The sequence below is a fragment of the Sebastes umbrosus genome, chromosome 21 (genome assembly GCF_015220745.1).
Source record: "Sebastes umbrosus isolate fSebUmb1 chromosome 21, fSebUmb1.pri, whole genome shotgun sequence".
Lineage (NCBI taxonomy): Eukaryota > Metazoa > Chordata > Actinopteri > Perciformes > Sebastidae > Sebastes > Sebastes umbrosus.
In genome coordinates, this window is record NC_051289.1 from 5,203,948 (window position 1) to 5,227,870 (window position 23,923).

At 40.1% G+C, this 23,923-nt stretch overlaps 3 protein-coding genes across 9 annotated transcripts in view; all 3 read right to left on the bottom strand.

Moving 5' to 3' along the window:
• Positions 1–420: 420 nt before the first annotated feature.
• Positions 421–2,919, bottom strand: otos (otospiralin). Its single transcript, XM_037757196.1, has 4 exons — positions 2,764–2,919; positions 2,502–2,568; positions 2,045–2,068; positions 421–921 (listed from the first exon to the last, which is right to left on the bottom strand). The coding sequence occupies exons 1-4, from the start codon at positions 2,806–2,808 to the stop codon at positions 734–736; spliced, it is 324 nt and encodes a 107-aa protein (XP_037613124.1). The 5' UTR covers positions 2,809–2,919; the 3' UTR covers positions 421–733.
• A 785-nt stretch (positions 2,920–3,704) lies between these two features.
• Positions 3,705–7,523, bottom strand: apodb (apolipoprotein Db). The gene is made up of 5 exons (XM_037756386.1): positions 7,410–7,523; positions 6,328–6,443; positions 6,123–6,244; positions 5,424–5,509; positions 3,705–4,409 (listed from the first exon to the last, which is right to left on the bottom strand). Exons 2-5 carry the CDS (start codon positions 6,436–6,438, stop codon positions 4,177–4,179), a joined length of 552 nt encoding a protein of 183 aa, XP_037612314.1. The 5' UTR covers positions 6,439–6,443; positions 7,410–7,523; the 3' UTR covers positions 3,705–4,176.
• Positions 7,524–10,385: 2,862 nt separating this feature from the next.
• LOC119480267 (rho GTPase-activating protein 21) overlaps positions 10,386–23,923 on the bottom strand; it is a 94,238-nt gene continuing 80,700 nt past the window's right edge. For 6 of the 7 annotated variants that reach the window (XM_037756381.1, XM_037756382.1, XM_037756379.1 and 3 more), the window contains 17 exons: positions 23,733–23,879; positions 23,543–23,645; positions 23,390–23,426; positions 22,407–22,529; positions 21,787–22,086; positions 20,849–20,913; positions 20,583–20,731; positions 19,570–19,712; positions 19,292–19,450; positions 18,165–18,243; positions 17,972–18,045; positions 17,717–17,806; positions 17,429–17,554; positions 17,294–17,335; positions 17,008–17,113; positions 14,174–14,205; positions 10,386–12,314 (listed from right to left, as the gene is read on the bottom strand). In XM_037756381.1, coding sequence (XP_037612309.1) covers positions 10,650–12,314; positions 14,174–14,205; positions 17,008–17,113; positions 17,294–17,335; positions 17,429–17,554; positions 17,717–17,806; positions 17,972–18,045; positions 18,165–18,243; positions 19,292–19,450; positions 19,570–19,712; positions 20,583–20,731; positions 20,849–20,913; positions 21,787–22,086; positions 22,407–22,529; positions 23,390–23,426; positions 23,543–23,645; positions 23,733–23,879 — 3,440 coding nt within the window. In that variant the 3' untranslated portion in view covers positions 10,386–10,649. The remainder of the gene's footprint in view (positions 12,315–14,173; positions 14,206–17,007; positions 17,114–17,293; positions 17,336–17,428; positions 17,555–17,716; positions 17,807–17,971; positions 18,046–18,164; positions 18,244–19,291; positions 19,451–19,569; positions 19,713–20,582; positions 20,732–20,848; positions 20,914–21,786; positions 22,087–22,406; positions 22,530–23,389; positions 23,427–23,542; positions 23,646–23,732; positions 23,880–23,923) is intronic. The other variant, XM_037756380.1, reaches the window with a different exon arrangement.

Here is a 23,923-nt window from a genome sequence, read left to right on the forward strand (position 1 = left end):
GTATGTATATGTATGTATGTATATGTGTGTGTATGTATATGTGTGTGTATATATATGTGTGTTTATATATATGTATGTGTATATGTATGTATATGTGTATATGTATGTATATGTGTATGTATATGTATGTATATGTATATGTATGTATATATATGTATATATATATATATATATATATATATAAACTGGATTTTTTTTTTTTGGTGTAGTAGAGACACTGGTATTTACTTTCTATTTAAAAGTATTACCTGAAAGTAATAAGTTATTTAAAAATATTTAAAAAAAAAAAAAAAAAAAAGACAACAATTAAACTAGAGAAAAGAGACATTTTAAGAAATAAATAATTAAAATTTAAAAATAAAAAATGTATTTAAAATTTAAGTTAAAAGAGAAAAAAATAATAATTTATAGATGTTATACATATTTGAAAAATGTTTTATTTATTTGTGGTACAGTACATGAAGATAACATACAATCCTACAAAAGGGCTACATACTCTACATGTGTATTCTATACATATGACTACACTACAAACTGTGATATACTTGGGAAAAGAAAAAAATCACAAAGTATTCACCTTTAATCTTGCATGTTATTTTTAGTCTATATTAATTTCCCTCATTTTCCTTTCTGTCAAAGTGAGAACTTCATTCCTTTATATATTTACTCAGGATAACTCAATAGCTCCCTCCCAGCCCTCATTCTCCCCCTCTTGGCTCCTTCCAGTCTCCTTTCAGTGTTCATGTCCCTCATTGGTCTCGTATCCCAGGGTGTCTCCGAGGTGCTGGTGGGCGAAGAAGGTGCGAGCCATCTCGTTGATGTGGTTGTAGGCGCCGATGGATTTGAAGTATTCAATGTAGTTCCAGAAGTCAGAGGTGGAGTAGGGCCAGTAGGGAACGGCTGGTGGTTCTTCATATGGCTCTAAAGACACACAGCAGGTCAGGGACTTAATCCCAAACTGTCATACGTCACATTCCACCGGTTATTAGTTAGTCTAAACCTGCCTGATGTTCAGGTTCAGTTAGTTCAGTCAGTATATTGAAAAATTCCCAGAATGTATTTACAAAACCTTCAGAGAAGGGGTGTGAGCTTATGTAGGTGAAAAGAGACAAACAGCACTAAAGAAAAAGGAGCCACACCTCAGATTCAAAATGCAACACATGTTGTGATCAGTTAGTACATTTACTCAAGTACTACACTTAATATACGGTAACACTTCATTTTACAGGTCCGTAAATTTCATGGTAATAAGGTGAAAATTTGCAAGTAACCTATTTGAAATTTCTTTGGAATTACTGCCAAATTACCCCCAAATAATTACCTCAAAATTTATCAAAAATTACTTTAGTTATAAACATTATTTAATAATTATATTCCGCTATTTCCCAATAGCTGGTAATTTATTTAATACATTTCCAGGAAAAGAATACAAAGATAATTGATATATTTTATTTCCATGTCTGCTGATAAATAGATCATATTTAGCAAATAACTTATTTGAATTTTTTTTTTTTTAAATCCCTGAATCATTACATTAGCTACCACGTTACATTTGTGTAGACTTTGTATTAATTTCCTGGAAATGTATTAAATAAATTTCCAGCTATTGGGAAACAGCAAAATATACAGAATATAATTACTAAATAATGTTTATGATAAAGTCATTTTATATTAATTTTGAGGTAATTATTGGGGTAATTTGGGTGCAATTCCAAAGAAATTTCAAATAGGTTACTTGCTAATTATCACCTAATTAGAGACCTGTAAAATAAAGTGTTACAGTGTATTTGAGTTGTATAAGATGAAAATGACCAAAATTAACTAAACTAAACTTCCAACTTGCACAGCTTGATGCCATAGTGTCGACGTCTTCAGTGTCAGAATATGTGCTCTGTGTAAAATGTGTTCATGAAAGTAGAAAACAAAGACAAAGCTTATTCATTTTTGGAAGTGCAAAGATGGAAAACTATCTATAATATCAGAGTTATTTTGTGTTTGTTGCAAAATATGTAGGCATCTAAATGGAGATGTGTTATTTGTATACCTCCTTCTGGGATGACTCTGGCCTCTGTGAGGAGAGAGAGAGAGAAAAAAAAATTAACATTCCCAAGCATTCCAAGGCTTCCCGTGCACAAAGACGGGATTCAAGTGTCGAAAACTGAGCTTCCTTCCAGAGGACTGCAGGATACCTGCTCCCTCCGCAAATATTATTGCTGACCATTTCACACACACATGCACACAGTCTGAAGAATTCATCCTGGGACAGAGACCTCTTTGTAAACATGCAGTCACCAAAAACAAATGATCTGCTATAGATTCAGTCATATCTGGGATCATACATGATTCATACACAGCCAACACATTTATGCATGCCTATATTAAACTGGGTATCACCACTATGTGTTTTTACTGTGCAAACAAACTTAACTTCAGTTACGACAAACCTTCAAGAGAATATACACCTGAAGTATAATTTACTTATTAAAAAAGGAGAAACTCACCACTGAGATGACAAGCAAAGAGGCAGAGGAGAACACTGAGCCAGACCAACAGCTTCATCTTTCCTTCCTAAATGAACAAAAATGCATACAATGATCTTGGTATTTATCCACTGGTCTTTAAACTTTAGAAAACGTCAATTACCCCAAAGGCACAATTAAATTGTATATGGTGATATAATGATTCCTAGTTCCTAAAAAATACTATGTTCTTCTTGTAGTTTACCAAAGTTTTGTGAGAGTAAAATGATATTAAGGTGTTTACCTGTAAATGGTTTGTGAAGCCGTGCAGAGAGATGCAGCTGTTCATCTGCTGGACTGGCAGACTGTGGTCTGTGGTGTGTGGAGCTCAGCGGAGGAAGACCTCCACCACACACACACACACACACACACATACAAACACACACACACACAGCCAAGCTTTGCCCAGATATACTGTATTTACACAGAGACGTCCTTTCTTGGTATTTCCAGGTGATCTGTGAACTACTCCTCTCTCTAGGTTACATGGTGGAGAGGAGGTTGTGTGGCTCAGGCTCTATCTATTTCGCATGGAGAGGACGTTGTGTTGCTCTGGCTCTCTCTGTTTGGCGATGCTTGGAAGCTGCTTGACATCCTCCTGGATCCATCTTCTGATAAATGTTTACATTAAATATATACATTTATCTATCCAGTACAACTTTGTTCCAGCTGCAATTGTTCATTTAAATAAGTCCTAGCCGCTTTTGCACATATTTATAGAAAGTTTATCCCTTTTCTCATTTTATTGTGTCTTTTTTGTCCTGATATTTCCGTGTTTTTTTTTATATTTGTGGCTTTCTTTTTGCTGGGTCCTGATCCCAGTAAGCCTTTGATTACTCTTTGTCATGTTTTTGGTGTGTCTGTCTCTTGTCTGTGCTCTACCTTATTGTCAATACGGATGCCATCCTCTATTTTTGCTGCAAAACAAATCTACCTACGGATACAAATAAAGTCACCTGAACCTGAACTTCACTTGTCTACTGTAACTGCAAGTGAAACTGTTTGTCAGTGGACAAAAAGCTCATATTTTACTGCTTAATCCACTTTTGTCCTCCCACAGTAACTGTGGAACTTTTGGATATCTTCTCACTTTGGACAGAAAATATTATAAATCTCTTCTCTTCTCGTTGTTGCTCAGTTAGAGTCAATACAATTCTCACTAGATAAATGAAGAGTGACCAAATGATCTGCTTAATACAGCTTTAATATAGATAGAATTCACCCACAATTTTTTTTTTTTGCCATCACCACAAATATGCTTGTTTCATTGCAACACTTTGTAATTCACATAATGTAACTATTATTCCAACACAATATATTACTAGTAACTTCCTTGAGCATTGCTGTTCATTTTTAGGTTTTAACAAATTAAATTTTCTCCGTCTTTAAAGCAGTGAGCAGTTACTACAGAATTAAAATATAAAAATATATTTTATGAATATCTTTCATATCTGTAAACACAGCAGATTGATCTATTTTTTTGTCAGGGATTTGAGGAACAGTTACAACATGACGATGCTGGATAAATAATGGAAGTCAAAGCAAATCATAATGATATTTTTTTGCTGTGATAATTGCAATACAAGGTACTATTGATCCAGTACTCAGCCCTGCCTCATCTGGTTACAGGTGAATGAGTGGAAGCCTCCATGAATACCTAGTCATCCTTGCACATCCTCTGATCTGTGGCCTTCATCCTGTACAGTTGAACCCCTTCGTTCATCAGCAGCTCTTTTGCGTAGCTCACGGTCTCCGGAAGCAGGAAGCGAGACCGTCCGAGGATCCAGGCGTACTCGATGTAGAAAATGTTGAGGATGTTCGTGCAGGAGTACACGACGGACACGGTGGTGTAGTCAGTGGACAGAATCCAGTAAGGACTGTAGGGTGCAACTGAGAGGAAGTCACAAGAGACATAAGAGAGACAGATGATGATTTGTAAAGCAGAGCTTATAAATTGAATTACAAAACAAATCAGTGCAAAACAATATACTACAAGTACTGGGAAAAAGAGGCATCTGAGTAAGTTAGAACTAGAAAGAAAAAACATTTCCTTTCAGATCACATCTTAAATAAATGCAAGTATCATCTGCATACTGATGATACAGAACATCATATAAAATAAATACAAGTATCATCTGCATACTGATGATACAGAACATCATATAAAATAAATGCAAGTATCATCTGCATACTGATGATACAGAACAGCATATAAAATAAGTTCAAGTATCATCTGCATACTGATGATACAAAACAGCATATATATACACAAGACTAAGAGTCTACAGCCGTGCCAGAGGCTCTGTGAGGCTGTACTTATGCACAGTGGTGCCCTGAGCTAAATGCTAATGTTAACATCTTCATTCATCATGGCTCACACTGGAAGTCCTGCCTGAGAAATCAGACTTGAACCTCGTCACCTTAACAGCTTCGACAGTGATGTAATGCTCAAATTGGCTAAAAAAAAGGACGTAAACATCTACTGATGACCGGTTGGACCAGAATAGATAATGACGTGTTTCACAGACAGACACACAGACTCGTTGTTATTGACATTGCAAATGCACTGAGGCTGCTGCATCATTTGTCAGCCGATATATCATCATTCACAAGCTATGTGAGCTATTTAAGCAGGATGAGCTCAGTGATGAGTGGAAAGTCTGCTAAAAAACTAGTTTTCTGTTAAATTTTCTGTCTTTAGGAACAATCTTTTAAGGGACTGCAGAATGATTTTAACAATATAATTATTATATAAACATTATTATCTCTAAAACACGAGAAAAAACAGTAAGACAAGACTACAAAAAGTGACAAAGAAGAATAAGAAGAGGACGGAGATGACAGCAAAGATGACATCAAGAAACAACACATATGAAGAGGATAAGGATGAAGAAGAGTGCTTACAATACGAGAAGCCAACTGCAAGTCTGGCCGGGTCTCTTGGGTCTTGAACCACTGCTGTTCCTTCTGCTAGCCTCGTCTTCTCTTTACTGAGAGACAGAAAAACAATTTAACTTTATTAAACTAATATGAGGGATGCAATAAATCAGCAGAAGTACATGCCAAATTTTCAAATGAGGAACAAACAAGATTAGTAAAAAATGACAATAATAATTTAAGTAAACCAATAACACACTATCACAGCAATCAGAAAGACAGAATAAATTGTCTGCCATCACCCAGCATACAAATATATGTATATATTGTATTTATTATTATATATATTCCTCTGTTTGATAATACTCCACCCTGAGGTGTACCACCACGAGGCCTTTAGTCATCTGCTCAGGGTCCATATAATTAATAATATTTATATAAAATAATGATTGCTCCTTGTGTGTTATTATTGTGATCCAATCAACACGTGAGCATCAAAGTTTGGAAACTGAACTTGAAACGAGAGTGGTATCAATCTTCTCATCTAACTCTCTGTAAGAAAGCGAATAAGCAAATTTCCCAAAATGCTGAACTATTCCTCAGAGTCAGATGGAAAAAATGCACTAAACTTGTGGATTTGTTTCCCAGGTAGAATCTCTAACACTGAACATCAAATCTAACGATCGGTCAAGTCAAAATAAAAAATTAAAATCCCTCAATACTCACTAGAACTGAGAGTTCAGCACCCGAATGGTACCGTCCTTCCTTACGGAGTAGTTGGCCTCGATGCACTTCCCTCTCTCGAAGGAAGCTGGCAGCTTCTCGATCTCATACCAGCGGCCCAGGTACTGTTAACAGAGATGCTTCATTAGTTCTGTGTATATTTCAGTGCACAGTAATAGTATGAATGAATGCTTTTATGTGTGTTTACCTGTTGAAGGTTGAAGTTAGGCTGCACGTCGGGAGTAGGACATTGACCCCAGCGGTAGGTCTGTGCTGACACCAGAGGGAGCAGCAGCAGGAGGAGGTAGACGGTGGACATTGCTCCTAAAAGTACAAAAGTAGTGGCTTCAAAATAAATACCAAATCTATCTATACCTATATCTATATGCATTTATCTTTATATATATTAGGGCTATATAAGAGTACTCATTTTGCATAATGGCCCATTTCTATATCTATCTCTCTATATATCTATACCGTCATCTCTCTCTATATCTATCGATCTATGTCTATTTCTTATGTAAAATGTCAGAAACGTGTTTTAATGTACTGTTAAGCTGTACATTAAATCTCATTTTACAGCTAAACAGTACACTACGAGATGTTTCTGAAAACATTTGAGCAGAGAGATAGGCGTTAACGTAACAGTTTCCTCTCAGATCACTTGAATTACAATATGCTGAATGGTTGATAAGGAATTTTTGCCCAATGATGCAGAAACATACTGCCTACTGCAGGTTTAAACCTAACTGAACCCTAAAGCCCACATCATATTCTATATCTCCAGTCTGCGGAGAAGGGTGTTGGCGTGCTACATACCTTTTTTCTATTGTTCCCCATAGAGATTTAAAATGATTGACAAAGATTTCATGGTTTTGTGAAATAAGATAAGGTGAAACATGCCAGAAAACTCTCTTTATCCCTCTCTCAGTGCTGCACCTGATCATTTTCTTTTGTGTCTTTACACGACATATGTTGCCTCACCTGTTCTTCTGGTTTCACGTAACAGCTATACCTTCATATGGGCCAATAGGCTACTTGTTTTCAGTAGATACTACTATGTAACAATAATAACAAACATGATATTTAATGGTTTTTCAAGGGGATTTCAACTTAAAAGAATAAAAAGCTGTTAAAGTAAAAGGATAAAACCAAGTGGAAAACAAGTTCTTGAATACTGCAGAAAACAAATCAGTGTTATTTAAAAAGTTTACCATATTGCAACGTAAACATTTATCCTGTTAATTCTACATTTTAGTATAATTAAGTCATGACATAAAACTGTCTTACCTCAGGTGTATGAGGATTGAAGATGTCAGGTGGCGGTCTGGTGGAGTCTGCAGCTGCTTATAAAACAACTGTGTCAAACTGTCTGGGCAAAGACAGACTGGGAGTGTGTTCACGTTACATCACTCCCACAGCACGAGGCAGCTCATTTGTTAAATTGTCATCATGCGCACATTCCCACGTTGTGAAAATGCAGACACTTTCGTAAGGGGTTAAATATTTGATTTGTTCAGTTCCCACAGTATTTTTATTGATTGATCTGGACAACGTTTTATGATTTATATATTTCCATTTTTCTTAAAGTTATACAATTTGAGGATTTTATTGGTTAATAGCAATTTTTAGATTATTTAATAAAATTAAAATTTGTCATTCTGTAGGTAATCTGGTGGTATTCTTAAAAGCATATTTTTCCAGTTCCATTATGTTTTATTCATTTATTATTTTTTTACTGTTTATATTTTATTTTGGGCATTTTATTCTCTATGTGTATTTCTTTCCAATGCAAAGCACTTTGTAATACTTTTTAAAAAAGTTTATATACAAAGGTTTATTGTTATAAGTGGCGTAGCATACATTGCTGTCTACCATGGTGTCATTCTTGATGCCAGCACCAGATGTCGCCAAATTAAAAGAAAATAAAACCATACATTTACAGTAGTGACTTTAGATCATAATTTCTGGCCTTTTTAATGACATTTTTATGACATTTTTCATAATATACTATACTATGACATTTATTATGACATTTTAAAATGACAATGTAATACTTAAAGTATGTTGAAAAATATGAGAAAAGTCATAGTATAGTATTTAAAAAAATATCATAAATAAGTCAGCATATGTCAAAAAAATTCTTGAAAAAAAGTCATAGTATAGTATGTAGAAAATTTCATGAAAAAAAAGTTATAATATGGTATGTCAAAAACTTAATGGAAAAAAAGTCATAATATTTTGAAAAATTTCATGAAAAAAAATTTATGGTAAAATATGTCAAAAGATTTCTTGAAAAAATGTCATGAAAAAAGTTATAGTATAGTATGTCGAAAAATTTCATGGAAGAAAAAGTTATGGTAAAGTATGTTGAAAAAGTTCTTGAAAAAAATTCATAGTATAGTATGTCGAAAAATTTCATGGAAAAAAAAAATCATAGTACAGTATTTCAAAAAATGTCATGAAAAAAAAGTTATGGTAAAATATGTAAAAAGATTTCTTGAAAAAATGTCATGAAAAAAGTTATGGCATAGTATCTCGTAAAATTTCATGGAAGAAAAAGTTATGGTAAAATGTCGAAATTTCACGGAAAAGAAAGTCATAGTATACTATAGTGAAAAATTGTATGAAAAAAAAGTCATCGTATAGTATATGGGAAAATTTCTTGAAAAAAAAGTCATAGTATTGTATGTCGAAAAATTTTGTAGAAAAAATGTATAGTATCATATGTAAAAAAAATTCATGGAAAAAAAGTCAAAGTATAGTATGTCAAAAAATTTCATGAAAAAAAAAGTCTTAGTATAGTATGTCAAAAAATTTCGTAGAAAAAAGCCATATTATATGTCGAAACATTTCATGGAAAAAAAAGTTCCAGTAAAGTATTTCAAAAAATGAAACGAAAAAAAAGGTCATAGTAGAGTATGTCTTTTGTAAAGAATAAAAGAGAATGAAACCAAACCGACACAGGAACTTAATAAAGATTATTTATTTCCAGTGTTTGTTGAGGAAGGGGCATTGCACCCATGTTTTGCTGTACACAGGCGAGATGTTCACTGTTCAGAAAACATTGTCTCATGCAGTTTCAAACATAACTTTGTTGTTGTTTTTTTCTCCCAGGTTTTTAGCGCCCATGCATTTTACTGCACTTGAAAAATACAGAGGGGGGGGGGAAATGAAGTAAAACTAAAGAAACACAGACACTGACATACATTTGAATGCTCTGATGTTGATGTGAGTTTAACTAAAAATAGGAAAGACCTCACAACAAAAAACATCTCTGGAATGCCTGTGAGATTATTTTATTCCTAAAAATGTTTTGTCAACTGTTGGTAAAAACAGTTTTTAAAAAAGGGAAGAAAGAGGCACTTTTTCTTTTTGAGATAAAAACAATGTGTAAAAGTTTGGAAATAACTACTGTACCAAGCATTACATACTATAGTATCAGCATTTCATTACTTGTTTTTTCAGTCTTTATTTGATAAAACTATAATAATCCTCCAGTCCATCAAGCTAATATCTGGCTGTTGTGACTGTACTGTGAAAAAACAAACTTCCCACAGCACCCAGCTCAGAAAGCAGCCCTCAGTTACATCCACATACTTCAAGTACAGGCAAAAAAAACAAAAAAAAACACATACATATTGTTTTTGAAAATGACAATTTTGTCACAAGCATCTAGTGTTAGTCCAAAGAGAGTAATACATTCTTCATACCGCTTATAATAGGAAGAACTGAACCATGATTCCTTAAAATAAACCTTCCTCCTGCATTCAGTAATAGTCCAGTTCACCCTGCTACTTTCCATTAGTGCTGTTTAACAATCCAGAGTCCATTTCTGTCCCGTTAACACAACATATTAACTAGGGTTGGGGAAAAAAATCGATTCACCTATGTATCGCGATTTCGAAAATGTATTTTTTAATGCTAGAATCGATATATTGTAGTCTGAGTAATGTGACATCATATCAGTACCGTATCCGTCAACCAAAACAATCCGCCGCGAATGACTGATATACTTGACTTCAGGACATTTCTGACTACGTACATGCAGAAAATCAAACATTTGAATGTATTAATTTAGATATTTTCCAAAGTAAAAGTCCCTAGAAGTGTATGATTCAACTTTTTCTCATGGTTTAGTGTTAAAAAAGTGAACAAAAATCGCAATACATATCAAAATCGGCACCCAAGTATCGTGATAGCATCGAATCGGGAGATAGGTGAATCGTCCCAGCCCTAATATTAACAGCAAAGTCACATTCTTGCATGAGTAGGGTTCGATCTTGCAGGAGGAAGTCCGTCCACGTCTGTTCCAGTATGGCCAACAAGTCAGTGGATTTTCACACATAAACATCTCTTCAGCATTATTCCAGTAACAATCACGTAAGCCAATACACAGTATGTACATAAAGTATACTTTGTAGAAAAAATATTGTGCAGTAACCTTAGCTAAAATACCCACATTCGTACATTTTCACGCATTCATTCAGTTTGTTTCTTTTCCTCACAGACAAGACCGCTCTTGCCGTTTCACAGATACTGGTAGAACCGTGAGCGGACAACTTGCGCTCCAGACAGTTTGTGTGGGTGAGCGTCCGCCCCGAGGCTGGCTTTGTTTTTGCCTTGCAGCCCGCTACCGTTAACGTGCTCCTCCGCTAGCGGCTGTGCGCCCGGGGACGCAGAAGGAGAAGGTCTTTCAGGAGCCGCGTCCTGAGCTTCTGGGTGATCATCCTCAGGAACGGCTTTAGGTGCAACTTCAACGCTTGAATCAGAGCCTCGACACCGCTCTCTAGTGATCCAGTCCCGGATGGAGAAGTCCTGAGAGGAACATCTGGGCTTGAGGCGGTCCAGAGCTGACAGGTCGGCCGTCTGGTCCACGCCGCCCTGCTCCCTCCAGTCGTTGATGACCGCCAACTCTGCGAAGTCTCTCTGCCCGCCCATGGTGTGCCGGCGGCGGATGTTCTTCTTCTTCCCGCGAGCGTCCGGAGTTCGGTTCTTCTGGGTGAACATGTCGTCAGCAGATGTGCGTAACCTGAATTTGAGCCGCTCGGTGATCTTGAGGTGCCAGGCCGGTTCGGGACGCTCCGACTCGCTGCGTGACGACGAGCTGAGGCTGCTCGTGGACCGCCCTTTCTTCATCACCTCCAGGACTCTCGAGAGCCTCGTGGAAGACTCCGCTCTACCCTCGCTACGCTCCCCGCTCCCAGCAGCACCCTCCACTGATGATTCACTGTCTGTTTTCTGTCTTAGCGACCATCGTCTGGAGAGGGTGTCGCACTCAATCATCCTGTGCGACGGGAAAAGGCGCCGCGCTTCCATTTTGGGCGTGGTGCTTCCCTCAGCTGCTCCACCTCCTCGTGGTTCAGTCTTGTCCAGACTCTGCTCTGGGCAGGGTGTAGACTGGCTGCTGCCACCGCCCGGGGCAAAAACGGGGAAGTCGCTTTCGCTGTCCGTCTCCATGGGTCGTCCCTCGCTAATGAGCTCACTGCGTTCGTCATCTGCCTCCTCGCCGCCCTGCAGCTCCGGACTGAGCGCGCTGGACTCCACTCCGGTCAAGAATGTGATGGAAGAAGTGGTGGAGTAGTCGGAGGTGATGGAGCTCACCTCCGCGCCGGCGGACGCCCCCGGACCTGCTGCCAGTCCGACACATGCTCCCGCGGGAAGATCAACGGACGCTCCGGTCCACTTTTTCGGTCTTGACCGCGTTACGGACGCTCCGGAGCTCATGGTCCCGAGATCTGAGGTGTTCTCATCAATTTGGGACGGGGGATCCGACAAGGAGGATTTCACCTGAGGAGCTGTTTGGTAGCCGGGGGACGGGGAGGGGGAAGGTGAGGGGTGTCTGGGAGGAGTCTTGTCCTTCAGGAATAATGAGTTTCTATGCTTCGCTTTAGGCGTGAGCTCCACAGTTCTCCCGTTCTCTTTCCTCTCCTCTGGTTGCTTTGCGTTGGGCTTTGCGTTGGGTTTTGCGTTAGGGCTGGGACGAGTCTCGCTCTGCACCTCAGTCTGGAGGCCGTAGTGGTTCGACTTTAGGCCAGGGATTTCCTTCTTGGGGAACACGGCGTCCAGATCGTCATCTGAGCTGCTAGGCTGCGGCTTCTCCTTTGACTTCTTTCTTTTGCGGCTGGCTGCAGCAAAGATGGAGGAGACTAGGAGCTCTCTGCTGCACTGGTCCTTCCCTGAGCCCCAGGAACCCTGCAGAGACGAGGAGGAGGAGGAGGAAGACAAAATGAGTATTTCTTGTGCTGAGAAACACAAGGAGGGAGCACGTCAAAGAGAACAGAAACCCTTCACCCCCTGCCTGGAGACTTAAACCTGTACTCCACCTGCTCCCGTGAAGCACCACAAACCAGAGAAGTGGACAGAGAGAGGAACGTTATTAACAGGGAGCACAGTATTGTTTCCATGCGAGCCTTGAAGCAGAAGCAGGAGAAGCGGTAGCACAGCATGAACTGAAGCATCCCTGCACCAGCCGGAGCTCTGGCGTACAAGCTGAAGGAAAGCAGCCACATAACAGCAGTGCAGTGATGAAAGGCTCCTGCTTTTACTAATGACACAATCTCAATCACTTTCTTTCCATTTCAAAATGAGCAACTGCAGAATCCTGAGCTCCTCAGCCACAAGTGTGATGTGTTATGTAGCAGAAAAAGAGGCTCACTGGATGTACAGTCGGCTTTGTCTGGTCACAACTGACAGACGTCTTATTGCATCAACTTAAAGGTCGGTTCACCCAAATTACAAAAAAACACGACAGTATTTGTGTAAAAAGAAAAAAAAGCTGAGCAAAATAGGAGTGGCTTGTTACTATCTCTCTTTCTCTCTCAATCGCTCTCTCTCTTGACTTCTAGCTTGCTCTCTCTCTACCTTGCTCACTTGCCCTCTACCTCGCCCTCTTACTTGCTCGCTCGCCCTCTACCTCACCCGCTCACTCTCACCCTCTCGCACTCTAGCTCACCCGCTACCTTGGTTGCTCGACCTTGCTCTCGCTCTCGCCCTCTACCCCGCTCTCTCTTCCTTGTCTTGCCCGCCCTCTACCTTGCTCACTCTCTCTTCCTTGCTTGCTTGCCACTTTCTCTCTCTTCCTTGCTTGCTTGCCCTCTATCTCTCTCTTCCTCGCTTGCTCGCCCTCTACCTCGCTTGGTTTTTCTCTTACTCGCTCGCCCAATTCCTCTCTCGCTTCTTAGCTCGCTCGCCTCTACCTCGCTCTCTCCCTCACTTTCTATCTCGCTCGCCCGCTTGCTTGCTCTCTCTCTTCCTCACTCACTCGTCTCTACCTTGCTCGCTCTCTCTCTACCTCGCCCGCACTCTTGCTTGCTCACCCTCTATCTCGCTCGCTCTCTCTTCCTCGCCCTCTACCTCGCTCTCTCTCTCTCTCTACCTCGCCTGCCCTCTTGCTTGCTCATCCTCTACCTTGCTTGCTCTCTCTCCCTCGCTCGCTCTCTCTCTCTCTCTACCTCGCCCGCCCTCTTGCTTTCTCACCCTCTACCTCGCTCGCTCTTGCCTGCCGCTGTCTCTACCTCGCTCCCTCACTCGCGCCTGGTCTCTCTCTCTTTACCTCACTATCTCACTCGCTCACTTGATGCTATATTAATGCTCTGGATCTTGTATAGGGCACCTTTAATTAACAGTAAGGCTATTTGTTTTATGTAATTGATGTACAGTAGCCTATATGCTTCACTCGCAAAGTTTGTGAAGAGTTCACTTTGTTGACATGTTTCAATAAAATACATTTTGTTGGAGTTTGGATCATAGAGTGCTTTTTGTGTTTTAATATTGTATAAATGTAGGCTATTATATAGCTATTTAAAACATATGCCCAGTAGTCTAGCGTCTAGCGTAAACCCTGGTGACAAGAAATAACAAAAGAGTTAGGTGAGAATTTTGTTTTTGGTGATTTGGGTGAAACAAGCCCTTTAAGTGTAGGTTGTGATAACTTTATTTGATGCTGATCTTAACCGGAGGTGGAGGTAATCTCTCCTGCTCGTCACCTACCTCCTGTCATCCTACGCTACCAGTGGCCTAAGAGGGTTCACACCGGGCGCACACACACTCACCTTTGATTTAGCTGAGTCACTAGTCGGTGAATCTGTGGGTCAAAAGAGAGAAGAGAGAGGCACGTTAGCTGATTTTTCAACACACATGAACACATTGATGAGATGCATCATGGGAAAATGAATCAGGGAGGAAAAAAAAGGAGAAGCGAACAATGTTGATGAGAAGAATCACGTGGCGTGAAAACACACGACAGACGAGACGAGTGAGCACATACATGAGCAGACAACAGGCCATGCTTCACACAGAGACGGATGAGCTCTACGTTACACTCAGGTCCACAGCTACATGGCATGTGACGTTCTTCCCCAACGCACCTGAACATCGAGTCCAAGCCAGGTAAAGATAGCTCTAATCTTTCCTCAAAGTTTCTAAGTGATACTGAGTGCAACTTTAGCAACGAACACAACAACAAGTACATTTTAACAACAGCTGATAATGTGCCATGCAACACAAGGATGGCGAGGGATATCCAGGTAGGCAGATGTGAACCCTAAAATGTATTGATTAAAAAAAAAAACACCTGAAACCACAAATGCATAAGGCTGGGTTTTGTTTCAAAATGTTGAACGCTAATGCAGATACCAAAACAATACTTTTTTTTCTTGTAACAAAAGCCACAGTTCTCAAATGTTAGATATGTTCTAAACCAGTGGATCCCAACTGTTGAATATTCTGTAACACTTTATGATAACCATCATTTATAAATGGTAAATTGATAGTTAATTAAACTTATTTAATTTTTTTTTTACTTTTAAAAAATAACACATTTTTAAATTTAAATTTTTAAAGAAATTGTTTGTAAAATTATTTATACATTAACACTTTGTTAATGGTTAATAATTGGTTTGTAAACCATCTATAAAAATTATTTGGATGGCTATTTTAAAGTTGCAAGCGATGATTAACACTTTGTAAAGCATCTATAAACATTATTTAGATAGATCGTTAATACTTTGTCAATGGTTAAATTATTTCTGAAAGGTTTACAAATCATTTGGTAAAAAAATGTTATAATGTGTGCAACAATAAACTGTTAATAAATAGTTTACATATGTAATCAGAATGTAATTGTTATCGTCTCTTATCAGCTATGATACAATATTTAATTTATAAACTTATTATTTCATATTAAACAAACCAATGATAAAATAACAGAAATGATAGTATTACTAATAATTAGTAAACATTAATTGTTTCATTGTTTAACAGTAAAATAACTTAACTGATTATTAACCATTTATAAATGAGTGTTATCGAATATTTTTAGAGACACAAAAGGGTAAAACACGCTTTTAAAAGATTAGAGAAAAGGTAAACATTCATATTTATCTCTCTCAGGTTGGGAACCACTGGTTTAAACACAAGCAGACTTACAAGAACTTTCCCTAAAGAAAATAGTCTGATCAAAGACTAAGTAAACAATATAACGTATGTGTCTGGACATTCAATGCCAGCTTTCAGTACTACAGACACAGTTTAGTTGATAACAAAAAGATATTGAGGTTAGATCCCCAACCTCACAGACTATGGCGATGATTTTTAGCTGAGCTGACGAAGTAATGTGAGATGACATGAGCTGCCATGACAACAGTGACACGGTGATGACGGAGACGGCTATGGAAGAAACCAAAAAAAAAACAACAACAGAGAAGTGACGGGGGTCACAGAGGGGCTAGCTATATGAAAAGAGGGGACACTACATGAGAGAGAGAGTGTCAGCAAGGAAAACCTATAATCAGTCCTCACCTGCTCTGTAATCACAGAGATCATCCTTCAAGCTAAAATTTGTTTGGTTTGTGTGACATAGCCAAGCCCCCCTATACACCCCTTACAATACAGATGATGGCACAATATGCAAGTGCACACTGACCGGTGACGTAGAAACCATACCATGCTATCTCTCCTGTTGGCAAGCTTGCGAGACAGTGAGGAGAGACAGCGGAGAGCCTTTCAGACAGTAGCACCGCGTTGTGTTAGGTATACTCTGATAGAAAACCCACAACACCGGACACTGCACAGTACCGTGTAGCCGCTTCGCTTCCCCTTTTCCGTCACGGTTTCTTTTTTCTTTAACGCTTTTTTTTCTCCTCTCTCTCTTTGGCATTTTCTTGCACTTAACAGAACTGCGGGTTCCTGCAGACTAGGCAGCTACACTGGGGGCAACAATCGTCCTTCTTCCTACAGTTCCAGCTGTCCATCACGGACATTATAGAGTCCATCAGTGTCATCATGGTGTGATAGACTCCTCCCACTTGGCCTGTGTCAAGATCAGTATGTGTGAATGCTGGGAAAGCCTTTAGGACACCCGACAGAGCCTCACTAGAGACAGAGGAATCAGAGGTCGCCTTTCACTGTAAAAACATCTATTTCCGACGTGGAAAAGAACATGCCGTATTAGTGCAACAGTAGGCGGGATAAAGGGGGGGAGTAAACAGAGCCCGGTTGAGGAGTTTGACTAAAACGCGGTATTAAAGGGCAGAGGGGTAAAAAAAGGAATCGTTTACAAATACCAAGGAAGGGGGGATACATCTCTTTAAGCAAATGAAGAAGCGAGACAATTTATTGCATCCTTTCAATGATGCAAATAAATTGCCCACTGAAACCCACACAGGCATTTGGACTCATGGTTAGCCATAGACATTTCTATCTAGTGGCAACAGCCAAAGAAGCAAAAAAGGGGTAAGCTTGGCCTAGGGAGGAAGCAGCGTTATCATCAACATCAGTTACTAGTTCACACACACACCGGTCGCTCTTTGACCACAGCGCTCAGCAGAGAAAGGATAGAGAAAGATTAACCCACCAAAGAGTCGGTCTGCCAAAGGCAGCGTGTTACCTGATACTTCACCCTGCGACGTGCCCGTACGGCCGATGTTGGTGAGCAGGTGGTCGATGTTGGGGATGGGCTGAGACTCCACTGCGCTCTCATTGCGGGACATGGTCTGAAAGGGACAAATGGAACACAGTCAGGAGCAGATTCACAAGGACGTTAAAGAGAAATTTGCAGCCATAACGCCAAATTCACACCAGAGCAGCGGCAAAGTGCGGCCTACGGCAAGCTTCCTAAGGAGAGGACAGAGCTGGAGAGAAAATAATGTAATGTCTGTGATGGCTGTACTCACCACTGGATCTCCGTTTCCATCGTCAGTGAAAAACCAGTCATACTAGAGGAAAGATAAAAAACATTTAAAATTAAGTTTTACGTGTGAAAATTTGGTTTAAATCTCTTTAATAGCAGTTTAAGATATGATGCTCACATTTTGAATGAGGGCCTCCACTATCCTGTACTGGTCTGGCATGTGTGTCACCATGTGGGTCATGTTGTCCTCGGTGGTGCGCACCAGAGTGGGACCGAACACGATGGCCAGGTTCCTCGGCTCCATCTAACAAAACAAGAAACAGAGATTTAGTTGTACTGCTTTTATAAGACCAACTGTTTAATGTCATTTCCAATACAAACACTACAATACGAATATAAACAATACAAGAAGTAGACAAGAAATGAGAAATTGTATTGAAAATTGTATAGTCAGAAATTTACACACCTTGTTCTTCTCTGAGTTTTCAGCCACACATTTGAGATGAGCTGAGAGGAACTTGAGGGTCTCGTAATGATGATCTGGCAACTCATGGAGCTGGAAGTAGATAAAGAAGAAGCAAACATTATATAACAGGTGGAGACATAGATGTTTACCAACAAAAAAACATATGCTCAAATGCTTTAGAAACAAATAAAGGAGTAAATAAATAAATAATTCAAAGAATAAAAAGGGATGAAATTAATTGTCAAAGCAACTCACCAGCCTCTTGAGCACTTTGAGTCTCTCCACTGGGTCTTCTGTTCTGTTGGCGTCTATAAAATCTGCGTACCTATCTGCAGACAGAAATTAAAAGTTAAGCCAGAGGTGAAATACAGTCAACATTTAACTGGGTTGTAGTTCTCATTTATGTCCGCTAGATGGCTTGCTCAACCTTTGAAAAAAAGCAACGTACCATTGGTGAACAACGGCTCTGGAAGTTTACGGAAGAAGGACTTGAGTAAACTGCTGATCACATTGAGGTCCCTCCATTTCTGTAAAACATGAGATTAGGATGTGAAGGGTGATTGTGCAAAAGAAACAAATCATTCCAGGCTCACAAGAATAAGTCACATCCACTATCCACTAGAAATGCAAAATTCTGCTTTGGCATTCACTTACTGTTGCTCTGGATGCCAAAAAAAAGACATAAATAAAGAACAAACTTTAATGTTATTTGAAGGATTGCTACATGACACATCACTGGCAAGTAAACAGTGTGGAGGATTGTTCTGTGCGCACACATCTAGATAAAAGTGATACTTTAAAAATATTTCAACCTTGCATATTTGTCCCGAACACAATAAAGGGATGGTTTGGGTGTTTTGAAGTGGGGTTTTATGAGGTGCTTATCCATAGTCAGTGTATTACCTACAGTAGATGACGGTTGACACGCTAAAACGCAAAATGTATCAGTTTAAGTGTACGCTATATTTAGAATATTTTCACCAGTTTAACTTGCCTTCAGACAGCCCTTTCCCACGGGATACTGAAGCCGTTGTATCCATCTATGCTCTCGCCAAACCCACCAGACTCCATTGAAAAAAACTGTACTTTTACCTTGCAGAACACAGGGGGTTGCTGGTTTATCGCTGCCTCAATCGGTTAGTTTGTTTGTGTTATTGTGTGACTTTGGTGAATCCGAACTAACCAAAGTGACACAATAACACAAAACAAACTAACTGATCAAGACAGAGGTACACCAGCAACCTTCATGTTCTGCGAGGTAAAATTACCGTTTTTTTCAATGGAGTCTGGTTGCTTTGGCGAGAGCACAGCCTTTCTTTTAGGTGGCTAAAATATGTTTCTGTGCTTCTTCTGTCCACAGCAGTACATGGCGTTGCTCCCGTGCTGGTACTCTTGTCTGTTTGTCTAAGCTGGGGGTGTGCTGACCATCATCTACTGTAGGTAATGAACTGACTATGGATAAGTACCTCATACAACCCCACTTCAAAACACCTGAACTATCCCTTTAAGGAGAGCAATGTGAGACTCCAAGGTGAGTTTAATTAAAGCAACATGGATCGATTGAGTGCCACTCACATCATCCTGGATATCGATGTCATTCATGCCCTTGTTATTGAGCTCCTCCTGCATGTTGGAGATGGCGGCGTTGTTTCCCGGTACTCTGTAGATGCCTGTGTACTCCAACCCCCTCTCCTCCACCAGGTTACAGCACACCTCCACAATCAGAGGCACAAACTAGAATGCAGAGAAAAGCAGAACATGTTATTAGCTTATTGTACATACAGTATGATATTACTGTGTAGAGATAAAGTGTGTTCAAGAGGATGAGCTTAATATACAACATCAGTACAGACCTTGTTGTTATGTGCAGGAGGACAGTCGTCCAGCCTCACTCCAAACGTGACTCCAGGAGACGGCTTCCTCTCGAATGGTTTCCTCATCAGCCCCGGGATGCTCTTCCTCCACGTCCCTTTATCCTTCGGAGGGCTGGTGTCATCTGCAAGCACAGCACAATGAGAACGACAAATTTATCTTTCTTAGTTTTAACCTCTTCAACTCCTTGGTGGTTTATTTGAATATTTCTGCATACTGGGTACCATAAATTGGGTATCACTGTAAAGCTGAGACTCTTGTGGATCCAATGAGTCCAACTGTATTCATGTGTGATGATGTAAGTCCCCATAGTAGCCATTTTATTAAAGTGATACCCTAATTTGAAATTTGACCTAACTGTATAAAATGACCTGTGGTGACCTCTAGGATAATCACAGCCTCATGAAACGTTACAGTCACAAACTAGAGACCTAGAGCATTCAGAGGATTGATGGCTTTTCTAGGTATACTGACAATAAGGGGGTTTCGGAGCAGTTTCCAGAACAGAAGTGCTCGCCATCCAATCACAGAAAAATGCAATTCTTGCAGAAATGTCAAAAGTTTTTGATACCAAATCACAGCATGGCTTTTTCTATGGTGTTCCTCAAGGTCTTGGTGTCTTAATGTGCTATTTGGGAGGGTTTATTAATCATTTTTATCAATTTGAGCATTAAAAAATGGTTACATTTAGCACCAAATCGGTGTAACATATGGTATCAACCCCAAAATTGCTGCAACTTATTATTTTTTTATTTCTGATTTATGACTAGAACAACTTGACACACAGTGCTGAGCTGAATCTCAAACTAATCTTCCCAGCTTTCAGATGATGTTCACCACTTCTATGTGACATCTACTGTTGAGCTGCTATCTCCCTCTAAAGACCCCCCTGTACCTCCCTAAAAAAGACAAAAACGGGTCTATGGTAAAGAGGGGTGGAGTGGAAGAGTATGGTGGATTATAATAGAATTGGGAATTGTTTTCTTTTTCCTACCTTTGTGCATGTTCTTCTTCTCCTGCTCAGGTTTGGGTGAGATTGGACTAGTTGCTTTGGTCTCTCCTTTACCTCCCAGCAGTGTCTGTCTGATGCTCAGCGACTGGCGCGAGGGTTTTGGCGACGGCTCCGTCTTGCTGCCCGTTGGGCTGCGAGCGGGTAAAACATTGACATAAAAATGAGCTTCCCAATCAGAGCGAACTCATCCAGCAATGTGTGAAGTTCTCCCTCCTCTCCCCCCTTCGTCCCCTCCCTCTCAACCTTACCTCATCAAGGTGTTGTACTCCTTGATCTTCCTGCTGATGAGGTCATGGCTGGTGAAGGCAGCATTCTAAAAAAGGAAGGAAGGAAAGGGGAGCAGAGGAGAACGGACAGAGGACACAAAAGGTGATGGTTAAGGCATAAGGTGCAGCACCTCCCTTCACATCCCCACCCCTAACAGGACATAACGGATCTTTATATAACCAGCTGCTATCAGGTGACACAGGTAAGACCATTGGAATGTCATAGTAAGGGCAGTGTGGTTAAAGGGAGGGGAAAGACGGGCTTAAAAAACACCTAAAGATATTCAATTCACTGTCATATTAGACAAAGAAAACCAGCAAATATTCACATTTGAGAAGCTGATCGATCAACAAAGCTCTAATTATTTGCATAATTGACACCCTTAAAATGGTTATATCAGGCTACCTGGTCAGCTCAGTATGCGGGAAAGTTTCATTCCCCAAAAATAAATGTGAAGCTCGAGGTCCTGTTGTCGGATATCAGCAGGTGATCACATAACAAATTTAGCTGTATCAGTAACGGTATTAAAAATATCAACAGTACAGCTGCCATTGACCGCACTGTGACCGTCACAGACATAAAGAGGGAATGGTTTGACATAATGTTTGATGCAAAAAAATAAAAAATGTCTTGTTGAAGCAAAGTAGGCCATGATTTAGATGGGAGGAGGCCAAGAGGATGTGACAGTCATTGTAGGGCAATAGGATAATTATACAGTTGGTGATGTCACACTGTGAGGTGTGTCATAACACAGGATGTTCACTTGGACGGCGCCCTGAGGCAGCTGTCCTAGTGAGAGCTACTGAACTGTATAAGCTAAATGTCAATATTATTCCATCAAAATCATTAAAACTAAAAAGAAAAAGATGCTTAGAACTTCTGACTGCCTGAACAGTTTGTTTGAATGCACGATCCTCACCTCCTCATCCAGGTTGCTGTTCTCCTGTATGACTCTGATCCAGGCCAGCATGTCCTCTCGGTCCTCAGCCTGGAACAGGTACTCGCAGTCCGACGTGGTCAGCCGCAGCACGTTCTTACGCTTCGTGTCGCTGTACGAGATGTCAATCAGACAGGCCTTGATGCTGATCGGCAGCGGCTCGTCTACTGCTTGGCAGTTGGCGTGAGCCTGCCCCTGTGCCTTGTCTTTATATAGGCAGAGGTAGCGGCCTCTCAACACGGCGTACATCTGTTTCCACGGGCGCATACCTCCTCCAACACGCTGCAGAAATAGGTCATGAGAAGGAGACAAGTTTTACAAAGCATAAAAGAGGGAATTAAATGGTAATCTTTCTGTAAACGTTCCTATTGTTGGCATTATAGCACATAATCACTGCCTGGAGGACAGTTAAGAGTTCAAACTGGTCCAACAGGTCAAACATATAGTACAGCATAAAGTCAGACAAAGATATACTCTGGAAACAAGGGCATGTTTATAAACCAAGTTATACAGTAGGTCACGTAATGCTTGACGAATTGCTTTCTGTGTCAGTGTGTGAGTTATATGATGAGATGGCTTTTGTATGTAGAGACGATCCACACCTTGCCCTTGTCTGTGTTCAGCTGCTTGAAATGCAGCAAACCCTCCTTGGTGGCGTCACAGAAGACGTCTGATGTAGAATCCCTCCTGGACCCTGAATCTTCGGACGACCTGTCCACCGCCGCCTGTGATGGATAAGAAAATAGTATTAAGGCCCAATCCATTGGTACCAACCATGTCATACTAGCTTTTCGGGAAGGAGGGTGAATAATGCTCCAAACTTATGCAAAATTTTGGCGAGGAAAAACTGTCATGGCTATTTTCAAAGGGGTCCCTTGACCTCTGACCTCAGGACATGTGAATGAAAATGGGTTCTATGGGTACCCACGAGTCTCCCCTTTACAGACATGCCCACTTTATGATAACCACATGCAGTGATTGCGATTAATCGTGATGAAATATTTTAATCAATTGACAGCCCTCGAAATTTCACATGAAAGACACAAGTACATTCAGTGTACAAATAGTCCTTAATCCTATTTTTATAGTCTTTCATGCTTATAAAATAATCTAGTTCAGGGTGACTCTGTTGCTCACACCAAGATGAGGGTGCAAAAACTTTAAAAGCACTGTCACCAAAGATGGTGCGGGTTCTAGGAATGACGTTGTCTGCATGACCGAAGACGTCAGTAGAGAACCTAGATAAGGAGCCAGTTTGTGTTATATGGCCTTATAAAGAAAAAATTACCAATGTACCAAGGATGATCAGTAGAAGATAAGGGTTAAACTGGCCAACTCTAATGTTTATCAGTCAAATTTTCAAGGACATATAAAGGTAAATACAGAGAAACATCAAGCAATGTCTGATGTTGCTTTTACAGCCATCCCTATTCTCCATAATATATCCACATTTCAATGGGAGAAGTTTTATCTTCTGGGTGTGAACTAATGAGCTGATAAACCTTCAACCAGTCATGTGGCAGGTGAGCACAGCTGGCACTGAACAAACTCATGCCTGATAATAAAAAATGGGGATTGAACTCACCTTCCTCAGACTTTTCAGACCAGGTATTAAGGACCTCCTAGATGGAAGAGAAGAGGTATTTGTTAAGTAATTTGAACAGTGTTTTTCCATCAAAATGTTTATCAAGGGATTTTTTTTTGTATTTGTGATGACACTGTGGTGGGTATAACTTACCCTCTGCTTTCTTCCCGGTAGTTATCCAGGCCTTCATCGTACGACTTGGACCGCTCTGTTTTAGTACCCGAATCTGACTCAATAATTGTGAGACGGAGAGAATCTATTAAGAGAGGGTTATAATGAATTATTTATAAACGTTCATTACCTGTATTGGCAAGTGCAGTAATAGCTGCTTACATGAACATACCTTGGTCATGTGACAGCTGGCGTCGAATGAGAGGGGACGGAGAGGGGGGGCTGGGTGGGATGGTGGTGATGATGGGAGTTACACATATAACAGCAGAGGCGGGGATGTGTGTGCTGTCCTGGTCAGTACTGGGACTAGATGGTTCATCTGAGGACAGAAAGAGAGGAATTTATGCTGCATGTATGTGTAAT

Excerpts from the sequence above, each read along its gene's own strand:
- otos (XM_037757196.1), bottom strand. The coding sequence starts at position 2,808 with ATGAACAGCTGCATCTCTCTGCACGGCTTCACAAACCATTTACAG. Across the intron at positions 2,569-2,763 it reads GCTTCACAAACCATTTACAG|GAAGGAAAGATGAAGCTGTT; the intron begins GTAAACACCTTA and ends TTGTTCATTTAG. Across the intron at positions 2,069-2,501 it reads CTTTGCTTGTCATCTCAGTG|AGGCCAGAGTCATCCCAGAA; the intron begins GTGAGTTTCTCC and ends CTCTCCTCACAG.
- apodb (XM_037756386.1), bottom strand. The coding sequence starts at position 6,438 with ATGTCCACCGTCTACCTCCTCCTGCTGCTGCTCCCTCTGGTGTCAGCA. Across the intron at positions 5,510-6,122 it reads GTGCTGAACTCTCAGTTCTA|TAAAGAGAAGACGAGGCTAG; the intron begins GTGAGTATTGAG and ends TCTGTCTCTCAG. Across the intron at positions 4,410-5,423 it reads TGCAGTTGGCTTCTCGTATT|TTGCACCCTACAGTCCTTAC; the intron begins GTAAGCACTCTT and ends ACTTCCTCTCAG.